Below are 18,497 nucleotides of genomic sequence, written 5' to 3' on the forward strand. Positions count from 1 at the left end.
GCAATAGTGGAACAATCCGCTAGCAAGCACGTATACATGCAGCCCCAATGCACCCTGTACTGAGCTGGGATGAGGGGGAAGGAGAGAAGGCAAGGCAAGCAACAAAAGACAACAAAATGGGGGGAAAAAAAAAATCTACACCATGAGGAGAAGGGACTTCATTAGCTCCCTATTCATAAGGGAATTCTGCTTTAGATTTGTTGTTGTTGTTTAAGTTACTTGGTGTGACACTTCATAATTGTATGAGGCAAGAAGTCCCATTAAATCAGAGCAACCATATCAACAGTGACTGCAGATAATGATATCAAGTTACTTGAGTCTTTTGATTGCTTCCGGGATACCTTCATCACATTAYTGTTTTGTTTTGTCTTTTCCTATTTCATCAAGAAAGCTCGTTACTTCTAATGAAATGGTGCTGAGGGAAGTGATGTTTGGTAGTTTTTCTGCTTCAGTATTGACAGTGCCAGTTTCCTATTAATCCAGCTGCATTTCTATTATAATAAACATTCCATTTAATCCTGGATGAGAAGAGTAAGTGCAGACTGAACAAAAGCCTCTTCGGTGCAGCCACAGAGACAGACGAAAGAACTGACTTCCTCCTCAAGAGTTAGAGCACTGAGCTCCAGCTCAGCTGAGCAGCAACCAGGGAGGAAAGGCGAAAGGATGCAGTTGGAAAGTATCTACTAGTGGCAAGTGAAGGAGAAGGAAAAAAAAAGCATCTGGTTGGTATAGAAAAGAATAACCAAGAATAGAACAAAAATAAAGCTGGACACCCAATTTAATTGAAAGATGAAAATTAAATATTTATCTGTTTACATCTCACAAGCAGAGAGTTGTTACTCTGTAGGCACTTACTTTTTACAACTCCATTTCATTATTCTTAAATTATGCTGATGGTCCTTTCTAAAGTTCTTAGGGGGTGTCCTCTTAAATCAATAGTAATATTTTGTGTCTATCTTTGTATTAGTATCTTCTCCCTCAGTTACAGGCATTATAAAATCAGTTCAGCAAAGTGAGATTATTCATTCCATYTGCATGCTAATCTAATAGTAGTACAGTTTTTCTGAATCGGTTCCTCCCCCTAATGGAACATTTTTTAAAGCCTTTGTTATTCTTCCTTACTTCAAAGGGATAACCTAGATTATGTAGTCTTGCACGTCACAAGTCCTTAAATTTATTTCATGACTAAGGTCATCTAAGGTTTCATCCTTTACAAGATTTAACTTTGTATGTCACAGGCACAGACCAGTAGAAACAGAGACCCAACTAAAGTATAATGTCTTTGGAAAGGCAGACAATTGAATAACTGGCAACCTCAAAAAGCAATCCTTATTTTTAACACTGTAGTGAAGCTCAAAAAAATAAAAAGCCAAAGAYGTTCGCCTGCAAAATGTGACAGAAAATACAATGCCAAACTCAAACCTGGTAATTCATTAGTATGAATTCAAGCATCTGAGCAAGCCACTGGCTAGATGCRTAACAGGATCATGAGTACCATGTCAGAGTACTTGACCTGGTGAACTCATCTCCAGCTGTGGTCAGCTTCTGAAGTTTAGAAGAAAATGAAAAAACTAATACACTTAGCTAACAGTGTATGAGGAAAACAAATTTTTGCACTCCTGTAGGAAGCAACTAAGAGATTTAATTTTAGGAACTTTCTTACRGCAGAGTTGGAAATGTCACACACATGTAAGACAATCCTCTTTCTAAATATACTAAGGAAAGAGATGAACAGAAGGATTTAGACTCTAAGTCCAGAAAGGATACTTGATAATTCAGTTTCACATATTGCAATCAAATGCTAGAAAATTTCTCATACAAGAAATGCATATATACAYGTTTAATATATCTTACTTCCTTAGCTCTTTTCATTTTTCAAAATAATAGAATTATATTTTGTTCATTTATTTGTACTTATCTATTTCTACACCAAACAAATTTCCTCCCCACCTATCATGCTTAATTTCTTAACTTTCTCAGAAATCTTATAATTCAAGTATGAACAGCCTGAATTTGACTCTCTACAGTTCATATTGAATTCAAGTTCACACATCTCAGCTGTGAGGTAATTTCATATCATAACAAAGCACAACTACACTATTTTTTCCGGTAAACCAGCATTCAGAAAAATCAAAGTTTCTCCAATCTTTTTATCATATGGTCAAAAACAAAGATGATGACTGGGCGGAGGGGGAGCAGGTGACATGGAAGTTTGGATGGAAAGGGGGAGATGAGGAGGGAGAAAAAAAAAATCACAATAATGTGCTTCATTGTTTGAAACATGTTCAACATTGATGATAGAACTTCAATTTCTGAAAAAGAAATCTGAACTACCAGCTGTATGCAGAGAATGAAAAATTACTCAAGAGTAACTAGCCTGAGGACATACAGCTTTATAGGAGTCATTTACCATCTGAAAAATGGTTTTGAGAGTTATTTGGAAGAAGTCTATTTTTGGACTGTCGAACAATGTTTCCAGGTAGATGTAGTTACTAAGGTAAGGATGAACATTAGAATTGCTCTGGCTGCTGCACTTCATTACATAATTCATCTTCTTCCCCCCCCCCATTTTCTTTAAATCATGCATCTTCTATGCAAACAGTGTATGAAGACATTCAATATGGCTGCTGCAACACTTGAAAAGCTGAAAAAACTGCTAAGGGCTTTCATCATGCTAAATTTCCTACAATTGAGAGCAATGAAACTCTTCTGAATACTTCACATAGAAGCAAATTTGATTCCAATCAAAAAGGCCACTATTTCTTGGAAATATCCGTCACCAGACCTGAAGCATCTGATCCAGCTGTGCTGAGGGAGCTTGCCAAAACATCCGTAGAAGATCTAGGAGTCGCCGCCAAACCAAGAGACGTAAACAAGAGAGACTGCCAGGAACAGCACTGTGAGATATTCTGCACAGGGGAGAAGGCGCCAGCCTTACTCTGATCAGACACATCAGTGCAGAAAACAACATAAAACTAAATCGACTGTTTCTAGAGGCATGGCTCAAAAGTCAAGTTCTTAGGTTAAAATATGTTAAGACAGGAAATGGGCTAGACTAGACTACTAAATTAGACATGTACTTGAGAGAGAGTACTATATTTCAGCTAGCTCCTGAAAATCCTGAGGAAACAATACAATTTACTGGTGATGAAGTAGCTATCRATAAAGTAATAAAAAGTAACCCTGAAGTATGAACAACAGACTTAGACTGCGATCTACTGGATGTTAACAAAACTACATCAAAACTGCTGCAGAATAAATGATAGCRTTTAATAATTAACTACCTTCAAGTACTCTTCTATTTAGTGTATTAAGAATCTTCAGCAGAAATAAATGGGTTTCCAGACACAAATAATGAAAAGGTGATCTTACGACGACTGATGTAATGACTGAACGTTACAGTCAACTGGATTTGTCAGAAGAAAAACAAGATAATTCCTAAGTAACCCTCGTTTTCTACCTCTCCCACTATAAAACTACATTAAGTGCCACGAACTAGAGAACAATGACTGCTGCAAAGTTTATTATTTATAAGGATTGAAAAAAAGAAGTACTAAACACCCACCACACAGAACAACAGCTCAGAAAAGCATTTATTTGAGAAAAACTAGTGTCACTAATTTCTTGCTCTCAGTTTCCTGAGGGTGCTGCCAACACACGCTCCTGTGGGTCACAGTTGTATATTCTGTYCCATTACTAATCATCGATTTCTTTCATGTAGCTAAGAAAGATTTGGTGGCTTGCGAGGGCAGGGCAGAAACGAAAGAATGCAGGAATGCTTTCTTGCCCTCTCCCACATGCACCACCCTTTGCAAATCATCCAGAAATGTTTTTCTCCTATGYTGCAGGATCTCATTTTTCAACTCCGAGATGCCCAGTGGGAGCACTCAGCATCCAAACTGACTACTGGCTGACCAGGCCAATGGCTGATCTAGGAAAATGTTGGGAGAGAGGGCAGTGCTTCCAAGCTCCGTATCTCACCGTGCCTTTAAGTAGCAAGCCAGAACACTTGTTGGGAGATGTTCCCAGCAGAAATACAAGACTGTTTCTCCAGTAACTGGCAAACAGAACTCTAGTTTAAAGCCACAAACTGTTATAAATAGCTGTCTTCAGCACACACCATTCACAAGCATCGGATTTACTTTAAAAAAGGATTACACACCCATACAGGAACTGTCAAACTGGATCAGACCAGCTGACTGCATAGTTTTGCAACCTGAATAATTGAGGCTAACACCATACATTGCATAAAAAAGTGCAAGAAAAAGATATATATGTAAAAACTACCAGTAAGAAATCACAGGGAGTTCTTCCTTAATCCTGACAGTGACTTTTAGCATGCTGAAACATTAGGATTTCAATACTTAATTTACTGTGGATCTTACTGAATGCAAACGATGGACATGTTTATTAATGATAGAGAAGGGTTTTTCTGCTTTGTTTTGTTTTGAATCTTAMAAAGCTCTTGACTTCTCTAATAGTGTAAGGAGATGTATTTAGGTACTCCAATAATTTTGCATAAACTACTTCCTAATTTAACAAGATTATAACTTTGAAATATTAGAGATTTCTTTAAGAAACCAGGAAGAGCTCCCTTATTTTTCAAATACAAGAAGAGAAATTTTACTGTATTTATACTCCTTAGAGCAAATCTTTCATTGCACAAGAATGTGCTCCACTGTCCCTCTGTCTCAACTTAGAGTGAATCTAGTCTTTATAATCATGCCACAAATGTAAACCTTTCCGTGGCTAGAAACTGCCATCTCCATTATGCATACATTCTGCATTTCTCTAAGCTCTTTGATATAAAATGAGTGTCATAATAATGCCTGGGCAAGAAGAGTATTTACCTTCGGTGTTCATCTGACAACCTCCTGAAGGGAAAACATGTACACTGGAGCCCTGCGGCTACCGTCATCCAGAAAAACAGGTGCAGTCCCATGCTAGTGGGCTGAAATGGTAGCTACTAGAAAGGGCCAACTTGGATGGGGTAAGGCATGTCTCAAGTGCCAAAGTAACCCATAAGAGATGGCAAAACCTAAATACAATGTGATTTGTGATGTGATACAGGACTGCTAGAGTCCTTTTTTAATTCTCTAGCAGTAATATCGTATTTTTCATTACTGTATACTTCCCATGTTATTTCTAGTAATACAAAATATTTAAAAGATTTTAATTACTGTTTTATCTAAAGGAAGCAGGAATTATCTGATGGGAAAAATGGTACATAAGTAACGGTCACTTTGCAACAGTTCTACAAACACATTCTTTAGCCAAGCATTTTTAAAAGACAGTTTAGAAGAAATCCAGCCCTAAAATAGATCAGGTGAACAGAAATACTTTTGGAAACATCATCTATGGGAGGAAAAAAAAAAGAAGCTTTTTGGCTTAAAGATGAGAATAATAAGAGAGTATGAGTAAGACTGAAACAGTAAATAAGCAGACTGGAAACTTCTGCTGAAATTCCTTCAGACAAAAAAAACAGACATTCAAATAACTGATAAAACACAATTCATTCCTCACACAGGTAGCCTCCAGAAGATACTCTTGTTCAGTCCATCTTATAGAAAAGGGTAAAATCTTAGCAAAATTAAAAACTAGTAATTATTATACTCAAGACAGTTCCAACTACTAGAAATTTCAGTTATTAGATATTATTAAACAAAATTTCCACTTTGAACAGAGACAGAATACATAGTAAATTGCAGTGTGTATGCATGCAACTATACAGTCAGGTGGAACCACCTAACTGAAAGAAAGTATTCATCACTGCTACACTTTTTTTTTTTTTTTTTTTTTTTTTTGGGAACCATATTATGTTAGCTATTGTTTCACCAGAATACAGAACATTCAGACAACTAGCTTCATTTAGTATAACAATCTCCATGTAAATAGTTGTCAATTTGAGATCTAAATGTATACAAAAGAAATTTTTCTTGGTTTTGTTAAATATAAAAGTATCCACCTTCAGAATTTCTGCATGGTGTACTCACTACTAAAGCAGTGTACCTTTCTTGTTTAAGCGCATATTCCAGCATTTTGATTCTCCGCACTAGATCCTTCTTCAGATTTTCTTGTCCCTTCCTTTCGCCCTGAAGGAAGGCAATCTGGGCCTGCAAAAGACAGTATTCGACTTAGAAAAACTTGGAATGTGACAAACTGTTTCCTCAAAACCATTCRACACAGTTCTTAAGCTTTATTTTTTTTCCTGAGTTATTTTTGTATTGATTTACAAAGTCCAGAAGCAACTGACTTACTGTGTTTCATAAACATTAAACACTTAAACTGCATGCTCATTGCAGATCCAAAAATAATACAAAGATAAAGAAATGCAGCAATCTGAGTTGCACAGGATTTATTTATTCTCTAAACATTCAGTTAAGGATAAGGAATAGATATAAGCACACACACACACACACACACACAAAAAAAAAAAAAGAAAAAGAAAAAGGCAGACCAAAGCATTTACCAACAATCTGCAAGGAGAAAATGGTAAAGTAGTTCTGCTTACTAACTGAAGTAGTGTATCATTAGCATACTGTTCTATAGATAAATTAGATATATGATACTAGTGAAAGGATTGAAGTACAGCAAGCTGAGCTAAAAATAAAAAATATATATTTGTAACAGAGTGCCAAGCATTCATTGTAATACCTGGAATTGGTTAAAGAAATAGTGAGAGGAAAAAGGAAAAACAAGAAAYGGTATTTTGGTCACAGGAAAGAGKAGAGAAATGGAATACAGGTAAATAAAAGCSCAGCAGAAGACAGATATCTAAACTTTCTTGACTTTCAGCAGAAAATAAGTATTTAGTTGTCTTYGAAAAATCTCCTTTAAATAGGAAATGATGATACATGCAAGATACTCATTCTTATTCATAAAGGCACAACTACCTGCCTTTGTACTTGATGCTTAAATCAAGTCTGTTAGAAAAACGTGGGTCCTTGTGCTTTCACAATTCATGAAATCCACATTTAGACAAAAATACCTAGGGGCTGTCACCACATCTCAGCCTCACCAGTACTGCAAGCTGCCTGCCATTTTCAGTATCAACAGCTTTCTGTCATCTTTGTAGATAAGTCTCTAAAAGTATGTAYCCTATTTCTTGAGAAGCATTAATGGGATAAAAGACTGCTGGTCTAGAACACCAGCTGTTGAATGTGAAGACCAGTAAACTTTTCATTCATACAAAGTCACATTTGGAGATTCCAGCTCTAGCAGCAAGCTTGGTATTCTCTGTAGATACTACAATCTGCACCAATCTCTTGGGGAAAGCTTGTGAGAAACAAACAGCAGTATCTTTTCCACACCTGCTATATTCTTGAGAATACTCACCAGATGTTTTTTAAAGTCAACAGAGACAGATAAATAACTCTAAACAACAACCCRTTTGGTTTTAGATTTCTACCCAAAGAAAAGAAGCATAGCATCCATAAATGCCATTTCCTTTCCAGCAACTATAAATGGAAAGTGCACAAAACTAACTCAGCTGAATTTTGGATAGCAGGCCAGATGAATCTMACTCCAACAGGTCATTTGCAGGTGACCACGTATAGCAGCTGCTCTAAAGCATGATACCAACTAAAGTAATTTCACTGCTCAAGTAAATATTGCTAGTAATGAGCCTGACAGAGACCYGAAAAATCCTGAACTACCAGTTACCAACTACAGTAGCCAGTTTAGGACAAGCAAAAAACACTGGCTGCCCTCCAAAGAAGTCAGTCTTCACCTTCATTTGTGGAAATGTATTTGGCTTCCAAAACAACTTCAGCTGAATCAAAGGAATCAAAGGAATTTGTCTTTCAAAGGGCCTTTGTCACTCTGGCATCGAGCTGCTCCTCACTTAACGCTCAAAGTGGGATGAACAAAAAACTGCAACTGAATTCTAATGCTCATTTTATACTCGAGCACAGGGAAATACAGTGCTGGTTTTGGAGCTATTACTTCCTACAGTGAAAAACACAACTGTGCAAGGAGCGTTTCAACTTAACAAGGTCGCTATTCCTCTCAGTAACAAGAGAGATACTCAAAGCTGATACTATTGATTTTGTAACAGCTGTACAGACACCCAGATTACAACACGTACACTAATACACCAGGTAATTTTCTACTCTTGTCCCCAAACAGGCTCAGTAGAAAGAAACAAGTGCCCTCCTAACCAAGACAGTGAGATAACAGCAAAGCATGCTGGAGAAAAAAAAAAAAAAGGCAGAATGTTACGTAAATCCTGGAATGCAAAAGATCATCCAATGACATTAGGACACAAGCTGAAATGATCTGTGATGAGACCTGCTGTCTACAAGCAATTTCTAGCTAAGACGGAACGGACTGAACACGTTGGAACGAAGCACTTCTCTTTGGCAGGTTGGYAGTGACAGCCAGGGCCTGGCTCGTGCACTAGTCTCGCCAAAGGTCAAAAACTAACAACTAGCAAAGTCCTGGCATTTTCATGAGAACAACTCTTTTCCCACTGCTAGCAGCCTAGACAAAGGAAAAAAAAGTGCAATTTATTAAYAGTCTTTAAAACTTACTTTTGTAAGAGAGAGACAGAAATGCACTTGATTAAATAAGGCTAATTCACACCTCCTTGATGCTAAAATGAGCAGTCATTCACTGCACGCTTCTGATAAAGGGAAGGCCTGGTTCTCTGCCTGGTTTGACTAATCACATGAGAAAAGTTAACTATTACCAGAAAGTTCTTACACATGTAAAATAATGAAAACAATGTTCCTAACTAACTCTGGAGAAAAAGCATCTCTACTTCAAGATTCAACATGAAGGAACAGGATTGCCTTTTATCCCCTTAGGGCCAATAAAATGCTATATATATATATATGTATATATTTGTAATTATTACATAATATAATATATAATTATATATATTATACAAAAAGGAAGACAACTGGAAGAGCACAAGTGTCCACCTAGAGCCTGCTTACAATTCCACTGCAAATCAGTAAATTGTATTAATAAATACACAAACAGCTTCCACTATGACAGCTTTACYGCAAGTCAAACCTTAAGTGTTTGACCAAAGGAGGAACATTTCAGTTTTGAATAATCTGTAGCACTGCTTTACACTTGTGCTTCGGCCATTCCTAGCAAGGTTTGCCAAAAATTTCAAGAATTCACAAATATGCCCAAGACATAGATTTTGTGACAACTGATTGTCTAGCTAAGAAGGTTAAAATGCATCAGACTTGTGAGCTGGTCATCACAAACCTAAGCAGCCTATGGGGATCTTGCAAAAAACACACACAGTTCCTTGCCTTATGGGTGGGGTACAGAGTCTCTATGAAGCACTCAGGCCCTGCTGGCTCAGCAGTGAAGAATCAAGGCAGCTTTAACCTTCAGTTGATTCCAATTTAAATGCTAAAAGTTACTGCATTACAGCTAAAGTGTGAAATTAAAATCAAGAGAGTTGAGAGAAAAAGAATATTAGGTATATTTCAGCTACAATTGTACAGCCTGACTTTTTCACTTTACCTCACTAAAAAAACTTGTATCATCAACTGCAACAGAATTTGGAAGTTTCACATGGATTAGACCTCAGTTAACAGTACTGTAAGGATCTTAACTATTCCACATGTTCACTGTGAATTTTTAAAAATTACTATTAGTTTTTAAGTTAAAAAAAAATCTAATGTACAGCAACATTACAGTTTTAAAAGAGTCCCAAAAAGGGCTGGAAGGTCACATTACCTTGAAGTGATGGCACATTTCAAGAAGAGTGAGGCAATACTTTAGGTAGAACTGGGTTAGAAACAATGTTTTTAAAAAGTTTTTGTCTTAGAATCACAGAATCAATAAGGTTGGAAGGGACCTCTGGAGATCATMTAGTCCAACCTCCCTGCTCAGCAGGGTCACCTAGAGCACGTTAGACAGGGTTGCATCCAAGCGGGCCTTGAAGATCTCCAGAGAAGGAGACTCCACAACCTCTCTGGGCAACCTGTGCCAGTGCTCCATGGAGCCCATTATTTCTTAAAATAGGTTTTTAATAGTCATAAAAAAATAATCAAAAATGTAATTGAATCTTTATAAATTAAATCTAGACTTAACCACTCTCAAATCTACTCTTTGGGAATCACCACCCACAATGACATAGATATTAAGTAGTATGTTATAGATGCACATCTTTGTATGGTGACATTTTGACATCATAGAAAGGCAAAAAAAAATAAAAACATATATTTACCTTATCAGATTTTTTTAATGCTATGGTTGTCAAAAATTATTCATGGTTAGTATTAACTTCTATCGATTCACGACTTTGAAAGCTGTTTCAAATTAAAAGGTAATGTTTCAATTAAGACTGAAGAACTATGAAAAGTGTTTCCATTCTTCTCTAAAATATTTCTCTAAACTTAAAACAAGCCGCACTTTTCAAATTTATGGGCACTTTAAGGTCACCAAAGTCATTTAAAAAAAAATAAGCACTATTATTAAGACACAATCCTATATACACTGCTCCTGTAACTCAATAATAAGGTCTTAAGTTGGATGAAAGAGAGGGAGGGAAACAGAGAAGTTAAAAACAGAGAGAGGTATTGCAGAAAGTATGTAAATAGCTAAAATAACTAAATGATGATACAGATGAATCAGCCTAGAACAGTGGTTCCAACCGGTCTACCAAGATTTACCAGTATGCTCGTTAGGCTTGTTAGGTGTGCTCAATATTTTGTATTGAAAGCACTACACATTAAGCTTGTTTTCAAATAGGTGCTGGTATGCCCTAGAGTGTAGGACAGAAGAGGAGTAGGGTGGAAAGAGAAAAAACAAAACAAACARACAAAAATAAACCCCACACAGCTCAAGTATGCCTAAAAGCCAGATAGGGGAGGGGAAAATATCAATTGCTTAGTACAACTGGCAATTAATTTTTCAGGCACCACACTTGAGAAACATTAAAACACACACCCACAAATGACCTTTGGATTTTCAGTTCCTATGAGAAGAGAGGCTAGAAAGCTTTTATGAGTGCCTCCAGTCATTCATAAGATTTCACAAAACTGAGATACGGACACAGGCTGAAACAAGTCATATGCTCTGAATTCTCAACTGTGGCGATCACAGAGAGCACAGATCATTGTGGGCCACTTAAGCCTGACCTACTAAATCATCATCACACTAAAACTTTTTGCCCCATATTTCAAGATTTGAATGTGATGTAGACCAAAGAGGTCTGACAGGCAGCCTACAGAGCAGCCCTGGCTACGAAGAGGGCCGCAGTGTCACTGCTGGCTTTTTCCATTCCAGCCTCTTGCCGGGACAAGACGCGATGGAGAAGCGTCACACAGGAAGCCCACGCTGCAGTGCAGCGGGAAGAGCATCTAGCATCACACACAATCAGTCCAGCACTTACTCTAGTCTATCACCACCATGCTCAAACCAGAGGATGCTGCCTTACAGGGCTAACAAATAGCACAAACAGCTACTGGCTAATTATTTTTGCTGAATTTCTCAGAGAGGTCTCCAAACTGTCATCAGCCCTAAGCACTTAAAAAGCTGAACCATACAAAAGAGATAAATATTTAGTTTTCCGTTAAAAAAAAAAAAAAAAAAAAAAAAAAAAGTGGAGAAAGTTATTTCCTTAAATTCAATGATATTGTATTGTTTCCAAACAATTTTTTCCAGAGATTAGGTACGCAAAATTCCTAATAGATCATCCAAAGCAAAAAACAGTTTAGTAATTTGTACCTAGAAATACCTTGATTAGTAATTTAAATATCTCAATCAACAAGAAGACTTTCCTTTCTGCAATTTAAGAGTGTTTTACTAGGTAGATCTCTTCCCAGAAAGACAGTCTATGTTTTACCCAGTCTTCAGTAGTACCTTTCACTATTCTAACAACTTCAAACATTAAAATGATTGCCAAGTTAGCCAAGTAGTACAAAGAATAATTAAATAAGCTGAGTGTATAAGACAAATTCTCTTTAGTGCTTCAATCATTTATAAAATATATTTGCTTAAATGCTGAGCATTTTTTTTTCTGAGTGCCAGGAGCATGTGCCATGTAGATTGACGCAGGGACAAAAAGAATAGTAAGTTTTAAACATAATGTGGCCCTATAGGCAACACTGCAATGACACCACAAAATAACAGCATATTATGAGCTGAAGTCCAAACTGCAAAAATTCAAACATAATTCCATTCCATCTAGTGTACAAAATGCCACACAGAGGAACATAGATATGGCAACAGCAGTCAGCACTAGAATTGGTAAGTTGCTTGTGGTCCACATTTAAATTAAAACGATGGAGGTTCACCAGCTGAATGAATTGTTTGGGGTACAGCAAAACAAGGGACAACAAATGTGATTTAGCTAATGAAAAGTGGAGTGAACTAGACTCAACATTTGCAAAGGCAACAGCACACTACTGTTTTTCACTCCTATGACCAGAAGCAGCTATGACTTATATTCAAGCACAACCCATCACCCTGAAGTGGCAAGAGGATCAAGCGAAATAGGTGCACAAATAGCTGATTCTGTTCTCACCTCCTGGTTACAGGCATGGAATTGATGCCATTTTTGTTCTGATGYTTTTGCAATCCTACCTTATGTGACTGCCCTAAAGGAAAAGATACCACAGGCTAAAAGTAGAAAACTGCAATTTTTCCACACTACAATCTTAAATTACTCTTCTCTGTAACCAGAAAAGTTATTTTGAATATGTTCAACATTAGTTAGCATTAATAAACTCTTTTGAAATAGGAAAATGGTATCTAGATTAAGCAAACTACAGAGCATACAGAGGAGGTCACCATAACAAAGTAGACCTTTGTTTTCACATTTTAGAATATTTTTATTTCTAGGATATTGTCTTGGATCCTGAACACTCTACAGTGATTCAGAAGATCCATATCACATACCTAAACATTTCTCAGCATTTTAAAAATCAAACATTTTACAATCCTTCATCTATTTCTAAGTCAGCTCCTGCCACTCTTCAGCTAAGGAACTTGGAAAGGAGGACTTGACAAGGCCTGGCAGCCTTGTGAAGCTAAATATGCAAGCCAGGTGCTTACCAATATCTATCTATTTTCTCACTAACAGAAATGGGTACAGAGATCAAGTTCAGTTGAGACTTGACATTTGTACAGACTTCTTTTAGCATTAAGATGAACCAAGAGTCTCTTAAGATACATGTGATCTTCCTTTGGGAATTTTACGCATAGCCTGTTCTAGAATTAGTAAATAAAGTTTCAGTGTCTACTGAAACATGGATAAAGGCTGAGTTACACTTGCAACTTCTTGTTCAAACAATACAAAGCTATTTATCCTCTTATGCAATGGAACTGACATAAGCCAGGAACTTCAACATAAAAATGAGGAGTACAATTTAAATAGCACATAGGGATATCAATTTATATTAGTAACATTCACTAATAAAGACACATGTAATGTTTTACTACTTGATATACTATACTAACTTGACACTGGAAAATAAAGTTTTTCACCTGAAATGTTACAAAGTATTTCATTTTTACTTCAGCAGTAATTTAATAATTCCATTAAAAAAATCACAAAAAAATCAAAAAACCCTATGAATAATTTTTAAAGAGCACAACTTTTTATGAAACCTGTTTGTAAGCTTTAAAGAACATTTGGAAGTAACACTTGAAACATTTGCTAAGTTCTATCTATTCATACCATGTTCACATTTAAAGCAACATTTTCCTGAAAAGAATTAGACCCATTTAAGAACCATTTCTGCATACATTAACCAAATTACAGGTTTCACAGATTTGAAAAGAATGTGAAAATCTGATGTTGGGAAAAGCTGGGATCATTTATGCAGTTATATATATAAAACAGCCGCATCAGTTTCTATTTATATTATGTTTCTCTACTTTACAATAAAAACTACAAATTTCTAGAATGTGGCCCTTTAGTCTTTGACTCCCACTGGTTCCCTGGTTTAAATAAGACAACTCATCACAGCTTATCAATGAGAATATGGGGATTAGCGGGCAATCATGCATATAAGCAAACAAATTGAAGAAAGAGGTACAGAAGCTTATCGTCTTTGCTTCCCCTGAATTTGGAGACCAGAAAGTTTGCTTAAAAAAAATTATCAAGTGAAAGAATATCTGCTATTTATTGTGATCCATTTAGCAACATCCTTCCCAGCTAAACATGTCTTAGTCTAGCAATCAACCCATGACTGAATTCAACAACTTTTCTCTTGAATTATCTGATGGATTTTAAAATAGTCAGAAATACTGTTCTTTTCGAGTGGAGAAGAATTTGACACTGTTTTCTTTGTAAAATTTCTTCCCATAAAGCAGATACCACCAAAGACTAATACAGTACTTCTGCCAATTCATCTTTCACCGAGAGTCCTAAAGATTCAGAGCACATCATCGTATTTGAAAATCTTCTGATACAATACTTCTGTAAATTGTATCTTATCCTCCGTTTTAGTGACCAAACCACCTACAACTCTGGGAGTTCTCACTTAAATAGACTATTTCATCATCTCACTGTCCATTTCTTTTTCTCTAAATAGTCTTTTCATATTATCCATCTATCAGAATAATTCTCACTACAAACTTAATTCAATAAAAATAACATAACTAAAAGCCAAGCAGTAAATATCAACCATTTCTGAATCATGTAACCAATGTTCTAAAATACGCTACAAATAACCACAGCCATCTGTTTGATTTGCCCCTTCTCCTAACTACTTTAACTTATCTCCAAGAACACAATCTTACAATTTAGTAAGCATGGTACCAGTGTCTGCTTTTTGCCCCCAGGGGAAAAAAAAATGACAAGAGGGAAAATCACCCTCACAACTCAAGTATGCACCTTGACCCCCACAGAGCTAATGGAACTGACATAAGCCAAGAACATCAAAAGAAAAATCCAACTTCTATAACCAACCTCAAGTGCACACCTATTTTTTCCAAACATATTCAAGAGGTGCCCCTTTATTACAGTTGTTTGCTGTCACTGAACCACATATCATCTTATTTCATTAACTTGTTCCTTTATGACTTGCTTTTCTTCTTTTGGCACTGCCTTACAAGGAACATTTTCAGGAAGTTGTGGAAAAGACAAGCAAAGGGCATCCACCTGTTCTCCATAATCTATTTGTAAACCTTTTCAAAGAAAAAAATTATCCAGCCAAATTTCTTTCCAACATGATCAAATCAGGTTCTGCTACTACAAAACATTCTGCTACTCTTAAGAAACAATTATCAATTAAAAGAAATTAAAATATTATTAGCGGACAGAGATAGAAAATTCTTCCGCAGCACAAAAGGAGTCTATACAAAAGACATAGTTACCTGTAACAGTTCACTGCAACTTAGAGCAAATAAGAAATTAAGAGAAATGCCAATCAAATTCTGTAATTTGGCATTTTTGCCAGAAAAATGTTAATTTGTCAAAAGCAAAACTTTCCACAACATACGCAATACATTCAAAGATGAAATTCCTAGTCATAACAAAAGCCACATAAACAAAGAAGGCTGCCAAAATCATCCAGTCTAGAATAACAACGGTTCAATAGTTTTGTCACTCCCTGGAAAAAAAAAAAGACTCCCATCCTCAATTCTCTGCTCTGCAGGATTCCTAGCCATGGGGCACAATCCAGATCTCGCTGTCTGGCTAGTGACAGATTATTAATAAGATGAGAAATGATGTCAACAACAGAAACAGAATCACCCCCAACCCATCAGCAGATTTATGGTTAAGACAAGACACCAATGTAGAAGGTAGTTCAGACCCTACATGCCTCAATAGTAAAGACAGATACTTCAGTTTCCTGTATACACATAAATCCTTTGATCAAACTATTGGCTATTTTGGAATGGCCTAGTTCAATACCTAATGAAAATTTTGAGATGCCTTAGAAACATAGTCCAATGCAGAATGTAAAACACTTGGAAGTTTAAATAATTTTTGCAAAATAGGGAACCCTTTCTTGTCAACTCTCCCAAGCAGTTGCTAGAAGAACCTAACAAAGGGAAGGATACTAGTTGCTGAAAAGGTATGAAAATAAATAACAATATTAATAATAAAACTTCAGTATTCAGTTCTAGTGGATCACTTTATATGGCGTCACAGAAGTTTATTCTTAGGACAGTTATTCAGTCCACAGGAGTGACTGCACAGAAACAGATGTCCATGTATTGCAAACATAAGTCAAGCATTAATGGTGAAATATATAATTAGCAGATAAGTATCTAGGGGAGCCCTCTATGAATGTACTTTCACTCTGATCTGAAATACACAGATTAATCATGATACTTGAGCATATATAAATATTGAAGTCCTCTTCTGCCCTGAATGAGGAAGATTATATAATAGGGGCAAGAATAATTAACAAAGATTGAAGAAAAATAATCAGAAAATCAGAATAAAAAAGGATATTTGCCAGCGAAAGCAAAATACAGGCACTTTATAGGAAGAAAAATCTTGAAGAAGCAGYAACAGATCAGTAAGGAAGAACAGAGAGCAAGCAATCTGACACATCAACTTACATACTGTTCGAAATTTGAGGAAAAGGTATCACCTGTGTAAGCATCACATAATGCAGCAGAAAGGTATTATTCCTGAATATCACATTTAATTCTACACAACTAATTACCAAAAAAAAAAAGCAAAAAGAAAAAAGAAAAAGCCTTGGGGGAGAGGGGAAAGGAAGACAGGAAATCACATTGGGATGGATTTTCCAGGTGTTTCTCAAGAAGAGTATAGCTTAAATGACCAATAACGATAGAGCAAGAGCCAAACATGGTAACACTGTGGCATACAATATCTGAAGTATGTAAATACCGTGGTAGGTAGGAAAGTGAGGATAAAAGGGCTACCTCCAAGCAACAGAATGAATTAAATTCCATGAGATACTAAGAACACTATACACACAGAATCTCTGCCACACAACGTCCCAAGAGAGCAAGTAATTTAACAATTTAGATTGGACAGAAGACTAATGAAGTACAATCAGGAGCACTGTATCTTTATCTCACGAGAGAGAAACTGTGCGACCTCAAATTTCCATTATTCAGTTACACATTTCCAAAYGCACAGGCCAACAAAAGGCTTCAGGAGCACACAATCTGTTTTTAATTAATACTGCTATCATTCAGCTGTACATATACAACTTCCAAACACCATCCTAGTAGTGTTGTTGACACTCTAGGATGTTTGTGACTCTTAATACAAATCTCTCACATGGATCAAAGAACATGCAATTCTAAATGGTCACAGTAGACATAATGTCTATAGACGATGCCTATAGAGATTGCCAACAATTTTGCACCTTTCTGAACGTGACTCTGCAGCAAATGCTGTAACGGCTTGTGATAATGCCAGTCACAGCTAATTATAACTTTATTGAGATGTTTTGGCAGGAGCCAAATGAGCAAATGACTTGTGAGCAGGTTATAGTCCTAGTTCTGCCACTGACAATACACAAGTTCGGCAAATAGTTTAAACGCTCTACTTCCTTCTTCCTATTTCATCTGTAATATTTACAAAGCTTTTGAAGGGCACTAGAGGCATGGGAGGAATGAGATGTTGGTCTCTGCTGCAGGTCATTATAAATATGCACAGTGCTATCACTATTAAAGTGGTGACAGAATTTCTTAGATCCTGGAAAAAAAATTTTACTCCAAAGCAGTTTGAGAGATCTGTGTCAGCTCTGAAAAACTATCAAGACGCTTACTTACCAGACTCCAATGGATACGTGACACATGATGTTCCAATTACAAACACTAAACTTGTAACCTTCAACACAGTATTTATTATATATAGTGAGAGAAACCTGATTCAGCTGCTAACAAATTCTTCAATAAATCATTCAGGTTAAAATAAGCACTGCATCTCCCTTTCATCCTCATGACCACTTCCTTGAAATTCCAACAGAAAAACCCCTAGGGAAGCATGCAACCTCTGCCATTCTTCTCAAGAGCGATTTTGTTTACCTCACCAGATAAAGCACTATCAAAATGATGACTTTCCTATTAATTAAAAAATAAAAGGAAAAAGAGAAGCGGTTTGCATTGTTATACAGGCAAAAGACTGTTAACAAAGACAGCACTTTCAAGGAAAGAAATAGAAAGAAAAGGGACGGACAGGAAGTGGAAGACAAAGAAGGGAGACCTGAAAAGGAAGCTGAGTAGACACTTTCCAGCCTCCAGCACAGTCCACCGAGAACYGGTGGGGTACTGGTAGTGTGCGCGGAGTGCAGATTTGTAACAGAGACTTTCTTGTACGCGAAGCTGAAGCGTAACAACAACAAAGGTTGCATTATCCGCCGTTATCGGGGTTAACGCAGCACACTCATCACTGAAGTATCTGACAGTCGTGGCTCTCGGCCAGCGCTCCAAGTTCTTCAGCCACAAGATCGCGGCGAAGCCTCTGGCGCACTAACGAGCGCGACCCCCCGGCCCGGCCCGGCCGCGCTCTGCCCTCGGCGCCCACGGCCGCGGGGCACGGGCCGGATCGACGCGCGGGCTCCGCTCGGCCCGGCCCGGCCCGGCCC

At 37.0% G+C, this 18,497-nt stretch overlaps 1 protein-coding gene across 1 annotated transcript in view; it reads right to left on the reverse strand.

The window, feature by feature from the left end:
* The window catches only part of STRN (striatin), a 70,482-nt gene that overhangs the window by 50,266 nt on the left and 1,719 nt on the right, over positions 1-18,497 (reverse strand). The window contains exons 2-3 of the mRNA XM_085301190.1: positions 18,116-18,234; positions 6,010-6,113 (exon numbers count right to left, since the gene is read on the reverse strand). Coding sequence (XP_085157316.1) covers positions 6,010-6,113; positions 18,116-18,234 — 223 coding nt within the window. The remainder of the gene's footprint in view (positions 1-6,009; positions 6,114-18,115; positions 18,235-18,497) is intronic.

This window comes from Rhea americana, unplaced genomic scaffold (genome assembly GCF_003343005.1).
Source record: "Rhea americana isolate MKP2758 unplaced genomic scaffold, rheAme1 scaffold_173, whole genome shotgun sequence".
In the NCBI taxonomy this organism is placed as follows: Eukaryota; Metazoa; Chordata; class Aves; order Rheiformes; family Rheidae; genus Rhea; species Rhea americana.